Source organism: Chlorocebus sabaeus, chromosome 1 (genome assembly GCF_047675955.1).
Source record: "Chlorocebus sabaeus isolate Y175 chromosome 1, mChlSab1.0.hap1, whole genome shotgun sequence".
Lineage (NCBI taxonomy): Eukaryota > Metazoa > Chordata > Mammalia > Primates > Cercopithecidae > Chlorocebus > Chlorocebus sabaeus.
The window spans coordinates 44142824-44164677 of NC_132904.1; the positions used below are offsets into that span (position 1 = coordinate 44142824).

The 21854-nt window shown below is 39.0% G+C and overlaps 1 protein-coding gene across 2 annotated transcripts in view; it reads right to left on the minus strand.

Moving 5' to 3' along the window:
* Positions 1-21854, minus strand: part of NELL1 (neural EGFL like 1) — a 936950-nt gene that overhangs the window by 914372 nt on the left and 724 nt on the right. For both annotated transcript variants that reach the window (XM_008004248.3, XM_008004241.3), the window contains exon 2: positions 13956-14084. In XM_008004248.3, the coding sequence (XP_008002439.3) occupies positions 13956-14084 (129 nt within the window). The remainder of the gene's footprint in view (positions 1-13955; positions 14085-21854) is intronic.

A 21854-nucleotide genomic window follows, 5' to 3' on the forward strand; every position in this document is an offset into this window, starting at 1 on the left:
TTTGTTGCTAAATTTGGTCTAAAGTTGCCTCCTTGTAAGTTTTTCTATACATAGTGAACTGAAACCTAACTGGATATGTAAACAGACAGTAACATACTCTTACACCAATCATTGAGTTTTAGCCAACCAAAGGCAGCCAACTGTTTAAACAATGTTTAAATAAAGTAAATGCCAAGCGGTAAACAATTCAACTATTTCCATACCTCACTTTTGTTTTATGTATACCACTTTCTTTTTTCTGTCTGTAAATCCTCTCCAATCGTAACAGTACTAGACTTATTCTGGTTGGAGTGGGGGAGTGTGGTTGTTCAATTCACAAATTATTCTTTGCTTAATTAAACTTTGTTAAATGTAATTTTTCTAAAGTTATTATGACAATATCAGATGATAAAAAATAAATGGTGAGATGTGGACCAAAAAAAATTAAATAGTATTTTTATTACTTCATAATCAGGCACAAACAAAACATTAGTCCACTCCTTATAACCTATAATAGGTTAAAAAACGGAAAACATTACCAAAGGCTTTCCCTCTTCTAGATAGATATCATTTATTAGGTGCCTTTTGGCATAGTTTAAAATAAATATGGCAATAATGTTAAATATATCCCTCTGCAGCAAAAGCCATCTTAAGAGGAAGGCTTATAGCACTAACGGCCTACCTCAAACAGTTAGAAAGATCTCACATCACTGGTCGGTCTAACAACACACCCAGAAAAACAAGAAAAAAATGACCCCAAAGCTAGTGTTTTTCACCCCTAGAAAAACAAGAAAAAACTAACCCCAAAGCTAGTAGAAGATAATAAATAACTAAAATAAGAGCAGAACTGAAAGAAATTGAGACTCAAAAGTCCACCCAAAGAATCAATGAAACCAAAAGTTGGTATTTGAAAGGATAAACAAGATCAATAGAGCACTGGCTAGATTAACAAAGAAAAAAGAATATCCAAAAAAGCACAATCAGAAACAACAAAGGTGACATTTCAACCAATCCCCCAGAAATATAAAAGATCCTCAGAGACTACTATACACATCTCTATGCACACAAACCAGAAAATCTATCTAGAAATGGATAAATTCCTGGAAACACGTAACTTCCCATGATTGAACCAAGAAAGAACTAAACCCCTGAACAAACCAATATCAAGTTCCGAGATTGACTAAGTAATTTTTAAAAATCCTATCTACCAAAAAAAAGCCCAGGACAGATGGATTCACAGCCAAATTCTACCACATATACAAAGAAAAGCTGGTACCAATTCCACTGAAACTATTCCGTAAAATCCTAACTCATTCTACGAAGCCAGCATCACCCTGTTATCAAAAACAAAGACACAATGAAAAACTAAAACTATAGGCCAATATCCCTACCCTAATGAACACAGACACAAAATTCTTCAGCAAAATACTAGAAAACAGAATCCAGTAGCACATCAAAAAGTTAATTCATCATGATCAAGTAGGGATACCATCAACACACACAAATCAATAAATGTGATTCACCACATAAAGAAAACTAAAACAGAAACCATATGATCATCTAAATAGGCACAGAAAAAGCTTTTGATAAAATCCAACATCTCTTTATGATAAAAACCCTCAAGAAACTAGACATCCAAGGAACATATCTCAAAATAATAAAAGCCATCTATGCAAACCCACAGCCACCATCATATTGGACAGGCAAAAACTGGGAGCATTCCCTTTGAGAACTGGAACAAGCAGAGATGTCTGCTTTCACCACTCCTATTTAACACAGTACTAGAAGTGCTAGTCAGACCAATTAGGCAAGAGTAAGACATTAAAGGCATCCAAATAGGAAAAGAAAAAGTCAAAATATCCCTCTCCACTGATGATACGATTCTATAGCTAGAAAACCCTGAAGACTACGCCAAAAGGTTCTGGAACTGATAAACGACTTCAGTAAACTTTCAGGATAGAAAATCAATGTACAAAAATCAGTAACATTTTTATATAACAATAACGTTCAAGCTCAGAGCCAAGTCAAGAACACAGTCCCATTTATAATATACACACAAAAAAATAAAATACCTAGAAATACACCTAACAACAGAGGTGAAAGCTCTCTACAAGGAGAACTATAAAACACTGCTAAAAGAAATTATAGATGATACAACGAATGAAAAAACATTCCATGTTCATGGACTAGAAGAATCACTATCGTTAAAATGACCATACAATCCAAAGCAATCTATGGATTCAACACAATTCCTATAAAACTACCAATGTCATTTTTCACAGAATTAATTTTTAAAACCTACACTAAAACGTATATGGATCCAAAAAAGAGCTGACATAACCAAAACAGTCTTAAGCAGAAAGAGTAAAGCCAGAAACATCACATTATCCCACTTCTATATTTTCTATTACCAAACTATACTATAAGGCTACATCAACCTACAGTAAACAGCATGGTGTTAGTACAAAAACAAGCACATAGACCAATAGAACAGAATAGAAAATCCAGAAATGAAGCCACACACCTACAACTATCTGATCTTTACTAAGCGGACAAAGATAAGTGATGCGGAAAGGACTCCCTATTCAATAAATGGTGCTGGGATAACTGACCTGCCATATACAGAAGAATGAAAATAGACTCCTGTTTTTCACCATATACAAAAATTAACTCAAGATGGATTAAAAATTGAAATGTAAGACCTCAAACTATAAAAATCCCAGAAGAAAACCTAGAAAATACCATTCTGAACATCAGCCTTGACAAAGAATTTATGGCTAATACATCAAAAGCAATCACAACAAAAACAAAAATTAACAAGTGGGACCTAATTAAAGAACTTCTGCATAGCAAAATAAAAAATTTTAAAAAAAAAACTATCAGCAGAGTAAATAGACAGCATACACAATGAGAGAAAATATTTGCAAACTATGCATCCAACAAAGGTGTACGATCCAGAATCCATCAGGAACTTAAACAATTGAACAAGCAAAAAACAAATAATAATAAGACAGCAAAGGACATGAACAGACACTTTTCAAAAGAAGAAAGAAGACATAAAAGCTGCCAATAAGCATATGAAAAAACGCTCCACATCACTCATCATTAGAGAGACACAAATCCAAACCACAAAGAGATACCATCTCCCACCTGTCAGAATGGCTATTACTAAAGAGTCAAAATACAACAGATGTTCGTGAGGCTGCAGAGAAAAGGAAACACTTATACACTGTTGGTGGGAGTGTAATTTAGCGCAGCTACTCTGGAAACCAGTTTGGAGATTTCTCAAAGAACTGAAACAGAACTACCATTTGACTCACCAATCCTGTCACTGGGTATATAATATATATGTGTGTGTGTGTATATATACATATCCAAAAGCAAATAAATCATTCTACCAAAAAACATGTGCACTCATATGTTTGTTGCAGCACTATTCACAATAGCAAAGACATGGAATCAGTCTAGGTGCCCATCAATGGTGGACTGGATAAAGAAATGTGGTATATATGTATATACCATGGAATATCACACAGCCATAAAAAAAAGAATGAAATCATGTTCTTTGCCGCAACATGGATGCAACTGGAGGCTATTATCCTAAGCAAATTAATGCAGAAACAGAAAATCAAATACTACATGTTCTTATAAGTGGGAGCTAAATTTTGGATAAACATGAACATAAAATGGTAACTACAGACACTGGGGACTACTAGAGGGGGAAGAGATTGATGGGTAAGGGTTGAAAAACCACTGGGTACTATGCTTACTACCTGGGTAACCAGATCAATTATACACCAAACCTCAGCATCACACAATACACCCAAGTAACAAATGTGCATATGTACCCTCTGAATCTAAAATAAAACTTGAAATTATTTTTAAAAGCAAAGACAAAACTTTTAAATTTAAAAAATAAAAAAAGTTATCTCTCATTATAGCCTCTATAACAAATTCTAGTACAAAAACTATAGTTACACAACAGACTTCTTTAAATTCTCTTACTAAAAGTATAGTAAATAAAATAAATAATTTACTTTAAATTGCATACTAATTAAACAGAAGAAAATCTATATAGTTAGTGACACTTCTTGTTACACATTAAAAAATACATTGAGCACTATAGGGATTCAATTATACGAGATTAATAAAACAGACTGCATAGTTAAAACAAATAGTCTGTCCAACTCATTCTTTGACCTATGTAATTTTAGTTAGAGTAGGCCAGGCATGGTGGCTCATGCCTGTAATCCCAGCACTCTGGGAGGCCAAGGTGGGCAGATCAGTTGAGGTCAGGAGTTCGAGACCAGTCTGGCCAACATGGTGAAATCCCGTCTTTACTTAAAATACAAAAAACTAGCTGGGAGTGGTGGTGGGCACCTGTAATCCCAGCTACTCGGGAGGCTGAGGTGGGAGAATCATTTGAACCCAGGAGGCAGAGGTTGCAGTGAGCAAAGATTACGCCACTGCACTACAGCCTGGGCGACACAGGGAGACTGTCTCAAAAAAAAAAAAAAAAAAAAATTAGTTTAGTTTATAAAGACCCTAACTAAAAAACATACTCCATATGCTTAACATTATCTTCCTAATATTCATAATAGTCTCCCTGGCATACTACATTCTTTCAGAAATTTTAAATGTTTACACATAGCCATTCATAAAATGTCAAATTGTCTTCTACTGAAACTACAAAAACTCAAAAAACAAAAATACATAGTCATAAAGACACCATAACCTACAAATGACATACTGAGATCAAAAGTTCAAAATAATAACTAAGAATAGCACTAAAGTCCTAAGTTTTGGTCACACTCATCTACATTAATACCTGACCATTATTACATATTGTATGCCTGTATCAAAATATTTCAATACCATATGTAATCATGTACTCATAAAAATTAAATAAAAAGAAAAAATCTTATTAAAAGAATTATTAAACAAAATTATGACAGACCTTCTTTTAGACTAAATTCATATACTAGTCCCCAACAGACAAGATCAGATCAAACCAAAATAAAGTCACTCAAATTAAATATAACATAATCAAACTAAAAATTAAAAAAAAGAGAGAGAGAGAGATCCCAAAACAGACCAGGTGTTTTTTTCTCTCCTGAAAACAAGAGATTCCAACATAAAAGGGACCCCTCTACTCTAACCTCTATGTAAAACAAACAAACAAACAAAAAAAAACTGAAGTCCCTATAACCACATGTTCCGCTATTTCCCAGTAATATTAGAGACCAACTAAATATATTTACAATGACAGAGTCACTTCAATGCCTAGAGTTTTGGTGAGCTTCTCAATTTGGAGAGGGTACTGAAAGGGGAGAATTGTCAAATTAAGTTTAGCCTAAAGCTCCCTCCTTGTAAATTCCACCTGAAAGGTTCTCCATACATAGTGAACTGTAACCTAACTGGGTGTGTAAACAGACTGTAACCTACTCATATTGATCACCAAGTTTCAGCCACAGTGGCCAAATGTTCGAACAAGGCAAATGCGAAGCTAAAACAAATTCAGCTGTTTCTGTACCACACTTCCTTCCATTTTTTGTACATCACTTTCCTTTTTCTGTCCGTAAATCCTCTCCAACCACGCAGCAGTGAGAGTTTCTCTGAACCTATTCTGGTTCCGGGGGCTGCCTGATTCACGAATCATTCTTTGCTCAGTTAAATTCTGTTAAATTTAATTTGTCTAAAGTTTTTCTTTTAACACCCTAAAAAAAATTTACTTCAAGCAAGAAGAAAATAAAAATCTTACTTACTCAATTCTTTGCGCTCTACAAAGACAGCAGTAACAAAGATAACTCAAAAGCTGGCTAGCCCCAAAATAAATCCTACCAGGCTTTGGAATTGGTACTGTAGAAATGTTCCCAGTTAAGTGAGGTTTCTATTTAAATGTATCGATATTATTAATAGGCTAGCATTGAAATGAAGGTTTTCATTCTCTTAACACACAATTCACAGCTGGACATCAGATGGTGAAATATTAGGAGAAATAAAAATAAATGAAGGAAAGAATAATGAACTGGTTTTTTACACTTTGTACTTTTGAAAGTGCTTTCCCATATGTAGTCATCGAATTCTCATCAGTCTCTTTATTCGTCCCATTTCCAGACAAGGAAACTGAGGCTTGAAAACATTAACAGACGTATCCACGGACACCCTTAAATACTGCCTCAATATACTTCCATTTACTCATTGACAAAAGGGGGTAATAATAGTACCTATTTTATATCAGTGTAGTGAGGATGAAATAAATTAAAACAAAAAAATGCTAATTTTAATCTTCTGCCCTTCCCCAATCTTCTGCTTTTTCCACTATCCTAATCTACCTCTGGGTTAAAATCTGACATCAATAACACATAAGGCAGATGATACACATGAGGGGAAAAAAGCCAAAGCTATACCCTATTACTTTAAAATGTATAGACTCAAGTTTAATGAGAGCTCACCACCAAGTACTGTTCGAGCACTTTATATGTATGATTTCACCCTCACTACAACCATATACAGTAGGTACTATTATTACCTCCACTATATCAATGAGTAAATGGAAGTACTTTGAGATAGAGCGCTTAAGTAGCTTGATAGTTGCTATCATACATTAACCTTAAAACACAGGGTTTTTGAAGCCTGCCTATATTAACAGAGCTGTGGCGAAACAGTAAAATTTCTGAGCATTTCCAGATCTGTACTGTCTAATATGGTAACCCCTAGCCACATAAAGCAATTGAGCACATGAAATATAGCTAGTGTGGCTGAGGAAATGAATTTTCAATTTTGTATAATTTTAATTAATTTTAATTTAGATTTATAGTGAATATTTGATGAAACTACAGTTTTCAAGACACTAGCCATCAGTCAGTGAAGGGCAGTGATCCTTCAGAGATGGGATACAAAAGAGATGAGCCCTATAATTACCATAGCTTACTGCTCTGAGGGAGTTTCCGGGCTGTAGCATAGGAAGGCAGAACTCAGGCAATCTCCTTGAGTTGAGGAGAGAAAGCTGAGAGTCTGGGGAGACCAAGGCACCTAGATTTCACAGGACAGTCTACATGAGAGAAGACAACACCACAAAGACAGAAACACAGATCTACCCAAAATCAGTACTCAGCTGAGTACTAACTTGTGCATGCATGTGAGAAAATTACCCAAGGACAAGAAAGACCCACCCAAAAGGCAGCAGTATCCAGCATACACAAGGGCCAGAAATAGTACCTATTCCCACCAGTCAAACTGGAAAATCCCACAACTTATGAGTCATTGGGTAGAGTACGCTGAAGGATCTTGCCTCCATGATGGTAAATAATTAGTTCTACCCTAGCTATTAGCACGAACACTTCTCTGGGCCCATCTAACAAACCTTTAAAGTAGGATCTAAAAGAATTGAATTGTTTCCCAGTAACTATAACAAAACTCAAAAGTATTTATAAGAATACACAAAAACTCAGTACCAAAGAAGATACAATTCACAATGATTGGCCATTAAATCAAAAATTAAGAGGCATGCAAGGAAGAAGTAAAGAAGAGAAAAATCTATCAATCAAAATTGGCCCCGCACTGATACAATTATTAGAATTTTCAACAACATTAAAACAGTTATTACAACTGTATTTCATATATTCAAAGAGTTAGGTAGAGACATGCAAGATTTTGTACACAGTCAAACTGAACTTACAGAGTTAAAACTACAATATATGAGGTAAAAAATACACTGAGTGATATTAATGACAGATAATATAGAAGTTTAGTAACCTTGAAGGCATAACAATGGAAATGATCAAAAATTATACACAGAGAGAAAAAGGAATAATGTTTTAAAATTTTTTAATGTTTACATCTTTTTAAAATAATTTTTGTTTTATATTTTGTAGAGATGGGGTCACACTGTATTGCCCCAGCTGGTCTTGAATTCCTGGGCTCAAGCAATCCTCCTGCCTCAACCTCTCAAAGTGTTGGGATTATGGCTGTGAGCCACAGTACCTGGCCTAAGTAAATATTTTAAATAAATATAACATCAATTAGTTATGGCACAACTTCAAGTAGTCAAATATATACATGTAACTGTAGTCCCTATAGAAGAAAAAAAGAAGGAACAGAAAAAATATTTGAAGACATAATGGTCAAATTTTGCCCAAGTCCAATAGATCTCATATGCCAGAAACATGACAAAAAACACACCAGGGACATCGTAATAAAATTGCTCAAAATCAGTGATAAAGTCTTAAAAGCAGGGAAAAATAATTGTCTCCAGAGAACAAAAATATGGTAACAACAGACTTCTTTTTAGAAAAAATATAAGTGAAAAGGCATCTTTAAAGAATGGGGACAAAAACCTGTTGACCCAGAATGTTATACTTAGCAAAGATATATTTCAAAAATAAAAGCAAAATAAAGACTTTTGCAGACATAGAAAATCTAAAAGAATTTATCACCAGCAGCCCTGCACTATAAGAAATATTAGTGAAGAAAGAAATGTTAAATGTTAAAGAAAGTCCTTCAGGCAGGATGAAAATAATATCAGGTGGAAATATAAAGTTACACAAGAGAATGAAGAACACAGAAAACAAACTGCAAGAGTACAGACACAGATGGGAAAAATAGACACTGGGGACGACTTCGGGTGGGAGAGTGGGAGGCAGTCTGTGGGCTGAAACACTACCTATAGGGAATTATGCTCACCACCTGGGTGATGGGATCGTTTGTATACCAAACCTCAGCAACACGTAATTTACCCATATAACAAATCTGGACAGGTACCCCCTGAACCTAAAACAAAACTTGGGGAAAAAAAGAAACTACATGAGTTAAACGTATAATTGATTTTATTATCTAAATCTGTTTAAAAGATAATTGACTCATTAAATAAAAAATAACAATGTAGTCTGGAGTTTATAACTTAAATAGCAAAACAAAGAGTTATAGCTAATAAGCCAATAAAGATAAAACAAAATTGTAAAAAATATTCGATTAATCCAAAAGAAGACAGAAAGAGGGGAAAGGGAACAAAGAATACATGGAACAGGTAGGAAACAAATAACAAGAAGATAAACTTAAATACAATCATGTCAATAATCACATTAAATGTAAATAAATACCCTGATGAAAAAACACAAATTTATTTTATTGGTTCAAAAAAAAGTTAAGCCCCCAACTATACACTGCCTATAAGAAAAGCACTTTACATGCTGCAATATGTATAAATCTCAAAATACCCATAATGAATAAAAGAATCCAGATCAAAAAAGCACATATTGTATGATTCTGTTTATATAAAATTCTAGAAAATGCAAATTAGTGTACAGTGACAGAAAGCAGATCAATAGTTGCCTAGAAGGAGAGGTAGGTGGGAGGAATTATATAAGAAAAAAGGTAAAACTTTTGGGTGATAAGTATGTTCATTTTTCCTGATTGTGATGATAGTTGCACAGGTATATTTGTATATTAAAATTACCAAGTTGTATATTTCGAATACACACAGTTTATTATAATGTAATTATACCTCAATAAACCTGTTTAATTTTTTAATCTAATAATTCTGTACAATTTGATGAATCTACTTTTTTAACTATAAATTTTATGAAATCAAAATACATATCAGTTACTACAGATTAAAAATTTAGCACGCAAATCGGAATGTGTTTTAAGTGTAAAATACCACTTAATTTTGAAGACTTTTTTTTTAAGTAAAATATTAATATATTTTTGTGCTGACCATATGTTTAAATAATATTTTTTATATATTGGGTTAAATAAAATATATAATTAATTTTACCTGTTTCCTTTTACTTTTTTAATGTGGCTCTTACAGATTTTAAAATTAAAGATGCAGTTCACAATACATTTTGATTGAACAGTACTGCACTAGAAAAAGGAAGATTTAATTGTAGTACTCAGGAAACATCATTATATTCATATTTATGGCCAACAATGCTTAGCCATTCTATGATAGAATGGACCCCAAAAGATCTTCATATTTTAATCCCCAGAACCTGTAACTATGTCATCTTATACAGCAAAAAAAGATTTTGCAGATGTGATTAAATTATGAATCTTGATAATACTTAGATTATCTGGGTGGTTCCAACAAAATCACAAGATTTCTTATAAGGGAAAATGGAAGGCAGAAGGTCAGTATCAGAGAAGACAATATGACGACAGAATCAGAGAGAAGGAAATGTGACAACAGAAGTTGACCTTGGACTCATGCAGCCATGAGCCAAGGAATGCGGCAATTTCTGGAAGCTGCAACAGGCAATGAACTGAATGAATATTCAGTAGAGCTTCCAGGAAGAACACAGCTCTACTAACACCTTAGTTTTAAACCCATAAATCTCTTTTTGAATTTATGACCTCTAGAAGTATAATAAATTTATTTTAAGTCACTACATTTGTAGTAATTTGTTACAGCACCAGTAAGAAACCAATGCAAACTTTAGGTAACTGGAAGTGGGGTGCTGCTGTAACAAATACCTAAAAATGTGGAAGAGGCTTTGGCATTGGGTAATAGGGTAGAGCCTGGAAAATTTTTAAGGAGCATGGTAGAAAAGGCCAACTGACTTCAACAGGGAGTTAAAAATAAATATAGATGTTAAAAGTGGTCCCAGTGAAGGCTTTAAAAGGAAATGAGGGACATATTACTGAATGAATACCCAAAGATGGGGGATCCTTGTTACCTGATGCCAGAAAGCTTATCTGCATTTTGTCCTGTAGTTAGGTGGAAAGTAAAATAAACTTGGATATTTAGGTGAGGAGATTTCCAAGCAAAGTGTTGAAGGTACAGTCTGATTTCTTCTTGCTGTTTATGGCAAAATGTGAGAGAAAAGTGAGGGATTGAGAGAAGAGCTGTTAAGCAAAAAGGAGTCAGGTCTTGATAATTCAGGGAGTTTTCAGCCTATCCAGATTGCAGAAGACAATAAAAGGAGATACACTATCAGGGAAAGCCTGCTCTAGAGCCAAGTTGTGGCTAAACAACTTTTTGATAGTGCCTTGGAAGGATCAAAAGGTCAAAATATTCAATCACCTACAGGCCTCTTTGTAGAGATCAGTATGTGAGTTATGGATTCCCTTCAGTCATCTCAGAAGTAGTCAGGAATAGAGACAGCATTATCCAGGACAGATCTGTGGATAAGCTGCTTGTCTAGTGGACAGGAGACCTTCAAGTTTCTTGACAATATTATACCAACAGAAACCCTGCCAATTTGTACTGAAGAAGACAGAGAGGACACAATGAAAGAAAGATGTCTGACAAACCCCCAAAACTTTACAGGCAGGAAACAAGCTGATAAAACTACTCAACTGCAAACAAATGCTATTCTTCACGAAAAATGAACGATGTCTCAGAGGAATGAGCCACAAGCCAGAAGACAGAGCCAAAACCAAAGAGGATTATTTCTAAGACTTGAACCCAATGGAGTTTGCACTGCTGAATTTCACAAGTGTCTGGGACCAGTGACTCCTTTCTTCTTTCCATTTCCTTCCTTTGGAACAGAAATATCTATAACTGGTATCTTATGTCTGTCCTGCCATTGTATTTTGGAAGCAGATTACCTGTTTTTCAGCTTCACAGGACCACAATAGAGAGAAATTTTTTCCCCAAAATGGATTATACCCACTGTCTCTCCCATATCTGATTTAGATTACTTAATGAGAGGTAGAATTTTTCAGCTGAGATTAGGGGAGATTTCAATCTTTGAGTTGTTGCTATGATGGATTAAGACTTTTTGAGATACTCGGATGGGGTGAATGTATTTTGCACGTGGGAAAGACATGAATCTTCTGGATCTAGAGGGAAGATTTTGTGGTAAACAAAATAATGGCTCCCCAAAAATGTCCAGGTGTTAATTGACAGAATCTATGATTATGTTACCTTACATGACAGAAGGGATTTGCAGATGTGATTAAGTTACTGGTCTTGAGATGGGGGAGATTGTCCTGAATTTTCTAGGTGAGCCCAATATAATCACAGGGTATATAAGAGAAAGGCATTCTCTGTCAAAGTTCCATAAAGAAGTTACTCTTCCCCTTGAAGAAGCTGAAAATCCCTCCCAGTTGTTGTAGCTGGGCAGACATCACAGAGACAGTTGCCAAAACAGAGAATACACAGACTAGAGAGTAGAGTTCCAGCCCAGGGGACCTACACTTGTAGAATGAATGAATAGTAGTGACTAAAGCAAGCAGTAAGCTTTTTTATAAGGTACATAGAACAAAAGAAATTTTAATTCCATTCAAAATGTTTATTAATCACCTACTATGCTTCATGCACAATAGTTGGCCCTGAGGATCTAGGAGTATCTAGATCTGCAGGACTCTTGCCTTCTTCAAGCTTACAGACCAGTCAGGTTTCCATAGCAACTTTGTTTACAAAGTGTCAGCAGCCTTGCTCAGATCAAGAAAGGTATGGACTGTCAACAGTGACTGGGCAGATCTCGCACAATGCAAAAACAAAGTAATTCAGTCTACTCTTTTAACGGTACCCAGCTTACATACTTCACCAGTTCATTAGTAAGGAGCAAGTGAAAATTAGTATGTACATATTCTTGTTATATATTACATAATAACTGTAGATTTGCTATATATCATTAACATCTTAAGTTATCTGCACTGTAAATATGTAAATCTCATTCTATTATGTTGGTTCAGCCATGCTAAAATAATCCTTTTATTATCATCATAAAAGGCTCAGTTAAAAGAACCATGCCAGGCATTTTCATAGAGGAATATCCAGGCTGCCTTACTATGGTATCTGGTCAGTTCATTTCCCGGTTTAAATCTCTACAAAGGCCTCACTTCTCTGAGAGTAAAGCACAAAGCCATTAACTGGCCTACAGGCAAGGGTAATACTTAAAACAGGTAACAAAAAGTACATGGCATCCCACCTATCAAAATGGACACCAGCCATAAATCATCAGTACACCCAAACCCACACACATCAGCAGAGTATCAGCTCTGCCAACAGGGTCCCATGTAACCTAGTCCCTGTCTACCCCTCCAGACGTTCACCACCCTTCCGCCATGCTTTTGCCTTACCTTTACACATACTATTTCCTCTATTCAGAATGCTCTGAGACCCCACCCCTTCCTATACCAGGCTTTCTATCTATTTTTTAAGTATCTGTTGACATATCACTTTGCTGATTTGAATATTTGTGTCCCACCAAAATTCATATTAAAACTGAATCCCCAGTGCATTAGTATTAAGAGGTGGGGCCTTTAGGCAGTGATTAAATTATGAGGTCTTTGCCCTCGTGAATGGATTAGTGTCTTTAGAAAGGAAACTAGCTAGTTATTTTTCTGCCTTTCCATCCCTTTCACCATATGAGGACACAGCAGTCCACAGGACACAGTAACAAGGCATCATCTTGGAAGCAGAGAGAGCCAGCCCCCACTAGGTACCAAATCTGCTCATGCCTTATTCTTGGATTTCACAGCCTCCAAAATTGTGAGAAACACCATGCTTCTAAAACCACACCATGTTTTCTCTATAAATGCTTGCTGAATGATTTAATGAATTGTAGTCCAGCTTATAGTAGGCAGAACTGAGTAAGTTCTACCCCAAGGAGAATGCAGCCATAAGTTTTCCTCTGTCCTTATGGCCTATCCACTAGATGAAAGTTGTAAATATAGGTATAGGCATAAGTACAGGCAAAGGTATTGGTAACAGCTAGAGAAATATCCTGTAACAATAATATGGCTGGTCAATGACTTTCAAGTATTTTATAAATTCATTCCACTTTAGATCCTCACCAAAATCAAGGAAATATTTCACTGCCAAACCAAATATTTCACCACCATCTCTAATGCCTCCCTCCTGCCCTCAGAATAATACCCCCTGCATATCTAAGCACTCAGGACAGCAACACAAGAGAAATAGCAAAGGCGATCTCCAGACAAACACACACCAGATGAGCACTCCCCAGGCAGACCCTCCTCCCCAACCTCCTGCCACCATGCAGGAAAGAAGGTGCCTTTACCTTGAAATAAAAATGCTTTGCTGGCATTGTGCATTCCAGACACCTGAGCCACTCCAAGGGTGGTGTTCACAAGGTCAAGCTCGGTGATGATATCCATCTGAAGGTCAGGGTCCATCCCAAAGCCCACCACTGTAAAGGAACAAAGAGTTGTTTGGGCTTAAAATGCAGACTGTTAGTAGCATTACAGAGCAGAGGTTACAGAGTCAGGGAGTGGCAGGGAATACAAGGAAGCCAATGATGAGTGCTTGGAAAGTCTTTGTCTACGGAGGGAAAAGAAAAGCAAATCTTTGCTCCCTTACCCCGCTAATACTGTAGTTTCTTTGTTCCTTCCCCCAATCCTACCCCACATTATAGATTGATAATTTCTTATCCAAAACTCCTGAGGTTAAATATTCAGAATTCAGAAGATGCCACATGTTAGAAAGGTAATATGGCCTATATACTACATTTTATGTAACATTTTTAGCAAAATCTAACTCAGCACCCCATAATCAAATACAGTATTTCTGAAGCAAAAAGTATGACATACTTCTCTAATTGGCATAAATAAAGATTATAAATAGGTTGATATCAGTTTAGATCAAGTCTTGCCATGAAATGAGTTCAACTCAGGATAGGTTTTGCAGTCAGGTGAGTTATGAAAAAACTGGGTTTCCAAGCTTTATAGAGGTGGTGACTGTGGATACAAGATTGTGGCCCTGATCCACCTGCCTCAGAGACAGATGCAGCAGCAAAATCTGACACCACCACCACCACCAGTAAACACCTCCACAAAGTGTTCCCTAACTAATCAGGCACGATCTCCTGTGCTAAGGAGGAAAAAAGTGAAAAAGGACCCTGTTCCTGTTGAAGAAGGGTGGCAGAGGGACTGCACAGGAAGGAGAATCCCTGGAATAATGGATATATATTTCCATCCAAGGGGATTCCTGGTTGGAAAGTCAGATACCCTGATAACTCTTTTTAGAGAACCTTAGTGCAGAGAAACACAGCCCTGAGCCTCCTCTACCCTTGTCTAAGACAAACCCCTAAAGATGCCTCTCACCCAGGGGGTGCTCTGAGGAATGATTCATTCATGACTGCAAAGTGATTTCCAACTATATGTATTAATAAGGCTAGTGATCACTCTAACGGGCTATGTTTAAGCCATTCATAAAGGCTGTGTCCATCTACACTCATCATTTCAATCGTGCAATTTTGACTGTGCTGTTGGAAATGTTTTAATCAGCAACAGCTGTCAACTCTCATCTGATGGTAATGCAGTCACTGAGACAAGATTTGGAAGGCTTGCACCCACTGCGTGAATGTTCACTGGGACATCATAAGCTATCACAACCTCACCTGTCCTCCCACCGTAACCCCTGGTCCTATAGGCTTGGAGAAGGAAATCTACTCTTTCCTTATTCTTTCCCTGTTAGGAAACAGGACCTGCTAGGCTTCTGTCGACAGATGGTCGATCAGGAAGGCCTCTTTAGAGCTGAAACTCATCATTGCCAAGGCAAACAAAATGTCTATTAGCTGCCTTCTCAGTTTCTGTCAGGCTTCCCCTTGTCCCCTGAACTGAAGATTTAAGTTTTCCCCTTCCAGTTGACCCAAAGATGTCTTCCTTCCATTCACTCTGCATTCATTCATTTCATAATGTTTTCAACAGGTATTACTATATAGCACACACATTGCTAGGCACTGGTGATGTGCTCATGGAGCTCGCTTTCCTGTGGGTTAGGTGAGGGGAGGGCAAAAAATAAGCCAATTAATAAGATAATCTGAGATGGCAATAAATGCCGTGAACAAAATAAAATAGAGTAACGGGATAGAAAACAACTTGGATGGGGGCCCTACTTTAGAAAGGCGGGTTGGAAAAGGTTCTTTTGAGCTAAAACTTAAATGACTAGAAAAGGCAAGATGGGAGGAAGCTTTCCACATGCAGAGAACGGTGCACGCAAATGAGGAACAAACTGGGAGTGTCCCAAGAAGAGAAAAAAAGCCAGCATGGCTGAAACTGAATGGGCCAGGGGTAGAGAAGTAGAAAATGAGGCCAACCAGGCACAGTGGCTCACACCTGTAACTCTAACACTTTGGGAGGCTGTGGCAGGAGGATTGCGTGAGCTCAGGAGTTTGAGGCCAGCCTGGGCAACATAGGGAGACCATGTCTCTATAAAAAGACCAAAAAATTAGCCGGGCGTGGTAGCGTACACCTATGGTCCCAGCTACTTAGGGGGATCGCTTGCACCCAGGAAGCAGATCCTGCAGCACCACTGCACTCTAGCCTGGGTGCCAGAGTGAAACTCTGTCTCAAAAAAAAAAAAAAAAAAAAAAAAAAAAGAAAGAAAAGAAAAAAGGTCAAAGGGGGAGAGAGAGAAGGGCCAGATCATATAAGGCCTGTGACCCACAAGGAGCCTGGATGTTATTCTAATTCTGAGATATAATTGGAGGGTTTTAAGGTTTATGTTTAAGGGCACAAATTAAATTTCGAAGGACCTCCAAATTGGTGTTTCTCTAGCCAGGAATTTGGAAAGTGGTCTGGGGAATGTGCCCTTCACCAGACGCAAGAAGAAGGAAGCACCCCTATTGCCCAAGTGCCTTTCACAGGCCTGGACAGATGGCAGGCAGGCTCTGAACTTAAGACCTGATTAATTATCTAATGAGTTGGTGCATGATCAATACTTTGGGTGCAATGACCTCTGAGCAATAAGCATATCTCGGGATAGTATGAGATGACGGATGACATGCAAGCCAGGGAAACTTTCTAAAAGGACAGTGGTTGACTGAATATTGGCCTCAAATCTTTACCCATCTCATATCCACAGCCTTTACTGTGTGGCTTTGCAGTTCCTTCCACTAGAATGGGAGTAAACCTCACCATCTCTTGACTTTGAGGCCAGCCACATAACTTGTTTTGGCCATTGGGATGTTAGTAACATTATGCAGGCAGAGGTTTGAATACGCTTGCGCGGTGGGGCTTGTTCTCGTCTACTTCCTCATCATGATAAGAACATGTCCCTGCTGGCCCACTGGTCCAAGGAGACCTAGAAGTGTGGAGCAAGCAGCCTACCTGAGTTTGAAACCAAGCCCAGCCAAATGCAGCCTAGATAAGCCAACACCAAACACAATTTACAGATATGTGAACTAAAATCAATGGTTTGCTTCAAGCTACTGAGTTTTGGGTTATTTGTTATACAAAATTATTATGGCAATATTGACCGATACAGGGACAAAAATACTTCTACGATGGCATCCTTAAGATGCTCAAATCTTCCAGACTAAGAGCCCTGCAATTAATTGGGCAAGGCTTCAAATCACCCAAACAAACCCTGTAGAACTAGCAGAACACCCCAATGGTGTCCTTGAATCCCCACCCCCAAATGAGAACACAGTGCCCTCAATCCAGAAAGTACTGTGGAACCAACACTAAAGTGAGAGCCAGTTTCAGTCCAGTCTCTTCCCTCTACTAACTCTGTGCCCTTAAAAAAAACATTCATTTATCAGGCCTCAGTTTCCTCATCCATAAAATAGAAATGTTAATACCTGCCTCCCTGAAGGAATTGCTGAAGCAGAGACTTCAGAACTCTAGTACTCCATATCAGCAATAACACGGGTGGCTTCATATCTTCTGCTATAGGAAATTTCATGTTTTGGGTTACCATGTGTAAAAAGATACTGGTACCTGTTACACCAGACTCATGAGGTCTCAGGGGAAACTATATTCACACTTCAGCAGCTCAATCAGGCACATAAGTGGTGCCCAGCTGGGGGTTGTTTCATCTGTCTTTAATTAAAGACCAATTCTCCAGACCACTGCAGCTCCCTGGTCCTCAACTCCACTGGAATCACACAAAAGGTACAGATGGCCCCTTTCCTCCCAGCCCTTCTCCATACCCAATTGACCTAGAAGGGCCTCTCACCCTGGGTTTGCTTGTAAAATCCATATATGAAATCTATATTCGCTTCCCAACTCCCTGCCCACAACTCAAAAGTGAAGGAGCTCCTCTGGCTTTAAGATAAATGTATTGCTTTTATTATGAAAACACCTCATAATAAAAATTAAAATAAAATAAAACACCTCATAAAAAGAGTCAAAAAAGAGAAATCAATTAGGCTTCTGGATACAGTTTTCTTCTCTCCCTTTAATTAGTCCCCACCAGGATGAAAATGCCTCGTGCCCATAGCGGGATGTGTAAAGGATAGCACTTTGCATACTGCCTAGGAAATGAGAAAAGCTATTAATAAGGCAGCATTTACATGGGCTCTCTTGAACCTTATGTAGTGTGAGTGTGGTCTCATAAAAAAAAAAAAAAAAATTTAACGTTTCTGCTTCTTGTCCAAGCATGGAGCTCCCGCCCTTTCCTAGGAAACTCTATTGAAGTTTTCTACTTTGGACATAACGACTCTACAAATGGCTGAAATTGTGAATTACAATTAAGCAAGATAAAAAGCTCCTGGGGAAGAAGTATTTTTAAAACCTGGAAGGCAGCACGTCAATGTCACAGAGGCACTTGAGGCCTGACTCTAGAATTCAGAACCTCCACCCTAACAAAGATACCTGCTCCTCCTCCTCCTCCTGCTGCTGCTGCTGCTATTGGCTGCTCCTCACCCCCACCCAGGGAATGCTCGGGCCCACAGCCCACTCAGTTCACCTTTGGGGTCCCAGACATAGGCTTTCCAGCAAATCCTCCTGGGTCTGGCTGACTTTAAATTTACTCCTGCTCATTGTCCATGGTGGAAGTTGTTTTCCTCTGGACCATGCAGACTAAAATAATGCTAGAATGATGCTCCAGGAGCTCATTTAACCACAGAATTTCACAACCACTTAATCAGGTTTGGGCCCCTGGGCACCTACAAAGGTCCTTAATACCCCAAAAGCAATTTCTTGAAGAATATGCTCTATGCCTCTTCCAAGCTAGCCAATATTTTCCCTGATCCTTGGAGGCTGGGGGCTCATGTTCACAGTTCCATTATTCAATTCATAATTAATGATCCACCTGAGAGTTCCTTCCAAAACAAAATCTCTCAGCCGGGTGCGGTGGCTCACACCTGTAATCTCAGCACTTTGGGAGGCTGAGGCGGGCAGATCACCTGAGGTCAGGAGTTCGAGACCAGCCTGACCAACATAAAGAAACCCCGTCTCTACTAAAAATAGAAAATTAGCCAGGTGTGGTGGTGCATGCCTGTAATCCCAGCTACTTGGGGGGCTGAGGCAGGAGAATCACTTGAACCCAGGAGGCAGAGGTTGCGGTGGGCCGAGATCACGTCGTTGCACTCCAGCCTGGGCAACAAGAGCAAAACTCCAACTTAAAAAAAAAAAATCTCTCCTTTCCAGCAGGTGGCAGCAAAAGACATTCAGTTAGTCAGTAGGGGCTTTGAAGGTGTAGGTACTCCCTTCACCCTCTACCCTGGTGACCAAAACAAACTGGAAAGCAATGTGAGAATAATTATCGAGTTTTCAATTATTCACACTGCCAAAGCATTGGGGAAAACTCATAGAGATCGTGTGTTATTACTGCTGTTATTGTAGCCTTCTAAATTTTCATTATGAGTGACATACCTGTAAATCTCTGAATTATTTCTCAACCAGAAATAACAAGAACTGGAGAATGGCACCTCCCGTCTTGACTCCACTTTGCACTCTAAAACAAGTTCTCTGAACAAGGCAGATTTAAGCAGCTCCTCGTGACACCTATCATTAGATCTTTTCATATGCAACTGTGTCTGCACTGCAGTCTTTCTTTAATTAAAATGTGCCTGATAATCATCTACTCAGTTCCTTTAAAAGGCGGTGATATCTGAGCCGCTCACTAAGTGAACCACATGTTTATTTCATCTAGGACTGTTAACAGCCCAGACAACAATTGCCCCACTTGACAAAGAAACTTTCCATGCAGCTGTTTGGATGCTGATAAACTAATTACCAGCCAGCCTTTGTTACCTAAGAGGTGGATGGATGGTGTGGTAATGGTGATTCCTGCACAAATTCAGACGGCTGCCCCCAGAAAGCTACTGCTTATACCCTCCCAAACTACAAGATATTTTAAGTGTACAAATTGAGAGGTAATTCCCCCCGTCCGTCTCTCTGATTCTTCTGATAATGTGTGTAGAAGAAATATGTGTCCTCTAGTGTTCAAATAGTGCCAAGGGGCACTGAAAACTCAAGCTCCCTAGGCAACAGTCACAACCAATGGGTCAGATTCTTCCATGCTTCCCTGCCTTTGCTCAATCTGTTCCCTCTGCCAAGAATGCCTTACCACTTTGTCCACCTGGAAAACTCCCTACAAAGCCTTGAAGGCACAACTCTCAAATCCCTGACCACCACTCCTCCCTAGAATTAATTCAAACTGTCCCTCCTCCATATTTCCTTAATACAAACTTATACTCCTAGCTCTTCACCACCCCCCATCAATCTGTAAAATTAAAATGCCTGCCAGTTCCTATCTAGATTCTCAGCTAAGCTGTAAGTTCCTAGAAGTCAAGGACTAAGTCATTTCCTCTTTGCATAAGAAATCCTGGCACCCAGCAAGACATTGTTTGTTGAATGAATAAATACATGAATGAATTTTCCCCTACAACCAAATTTTTACAAGATTTAAAGGGGATTCGAAGTGGAAAGAGGGAAAATACCTGCTCTTAAAGATGTCCTCCACAAGCAATGAACCCTGAAACACCTTGCATTCCGTGATAAGGGTACTTTGGCGACTTTTCAAAGGAATAATGAGAACAAAGGATTTAGGCATATTCCGTAGTGATGTGCACTTAGGGATGTGAACTGACTAACGGGTTGCCCCTTCCCTCTCAAGCTTCTCCCTGTCTGCGGTTCCTCTGCAAGATGTCCACCAGCACCAGACTCTCGCGCTCAGAGCAGGTAGCCCACGCTCTGCACTAGTCTTGCCTGTCCTGATCTTCCTGGGGTGCGCGCACTCCTTCAGCATTTTCCGGTTTCAAAAGACTAACTCGTTCTGATGGGCCTGAACTCAAGAAGTAACTATTCTAAGCTAGACTGAGCCTTGGCGTCTCCGCAGCCCGGGAAGCTCGGAACTTCCCAGGTAAGGAACGGAATGGGAGGTTTCTTTTGTCCCTGGAGAAATCCATACTTAACATTCTTAACCAGACGAAAGCCGCTGCCTGCTCAGTCCTGGGGAAGTGGGAACGGCCCTCTGAAAGCTCCTAGACGCTGGATCTTCTGGCGGGCTAATTGCCAAAGAGGGGCGCCTGGGCGCAAGCGGAGGGAACTTTTGAGCCAACCAAAGGCAGACGCCCCCTCAGCCCTCTCCAGGTGAACTTGCTTTTTGGCCTAGAGAGAAGGCCACGCCTATAGAGAAGGAAATAAGGTGGTAAAGCGGGGAGAATAAAGGCAGAGGGAATGACCACACAGATTCTAGGGTGCAAAGTCGGCAGCGCGTGCGGAGGGATGGCTGGGTAGGATTGCAAACCTCCGACACTCCCCCTAGTTGACAGGCCCTATTTTTGCCAATTTCCTACCACATCTCACCCCACCTCACCTCACCCCAGTCTCCTCGCATCTACTACTAGCTCTTTGAAGAAGGCAGCTGCAAGCCAGTCTCCGAACCCCAGGGGACTTTCGGGCAAGGGAGCCGGTGGAAGCAGAAGGAAGAAGATGCGCTGAGAGTCCTCACAACTGCGTCTCCGGAGGCAGAACGAAGTGGGGACTTCAGACAATCATGCATCATCCTTGCTCCCCCTCCCCACCCCGAACCCTGCGATTATGGCAAGAGAAAACTGGTTTGAGCTTGAAAAAATCTCCCTGGATTGTCTCCACAGGTCTGTTTCCCTTAGATAATTGTTCGCCCAACCCTTGGGAGCAAAGCGGGGCGGAGGAGAATACTCCTGGAGTTCTCCTGGGTAGTCAGAAAGGGACAGGAGGAGATCGCGGGATCCCAGGGTTCTCCCGCA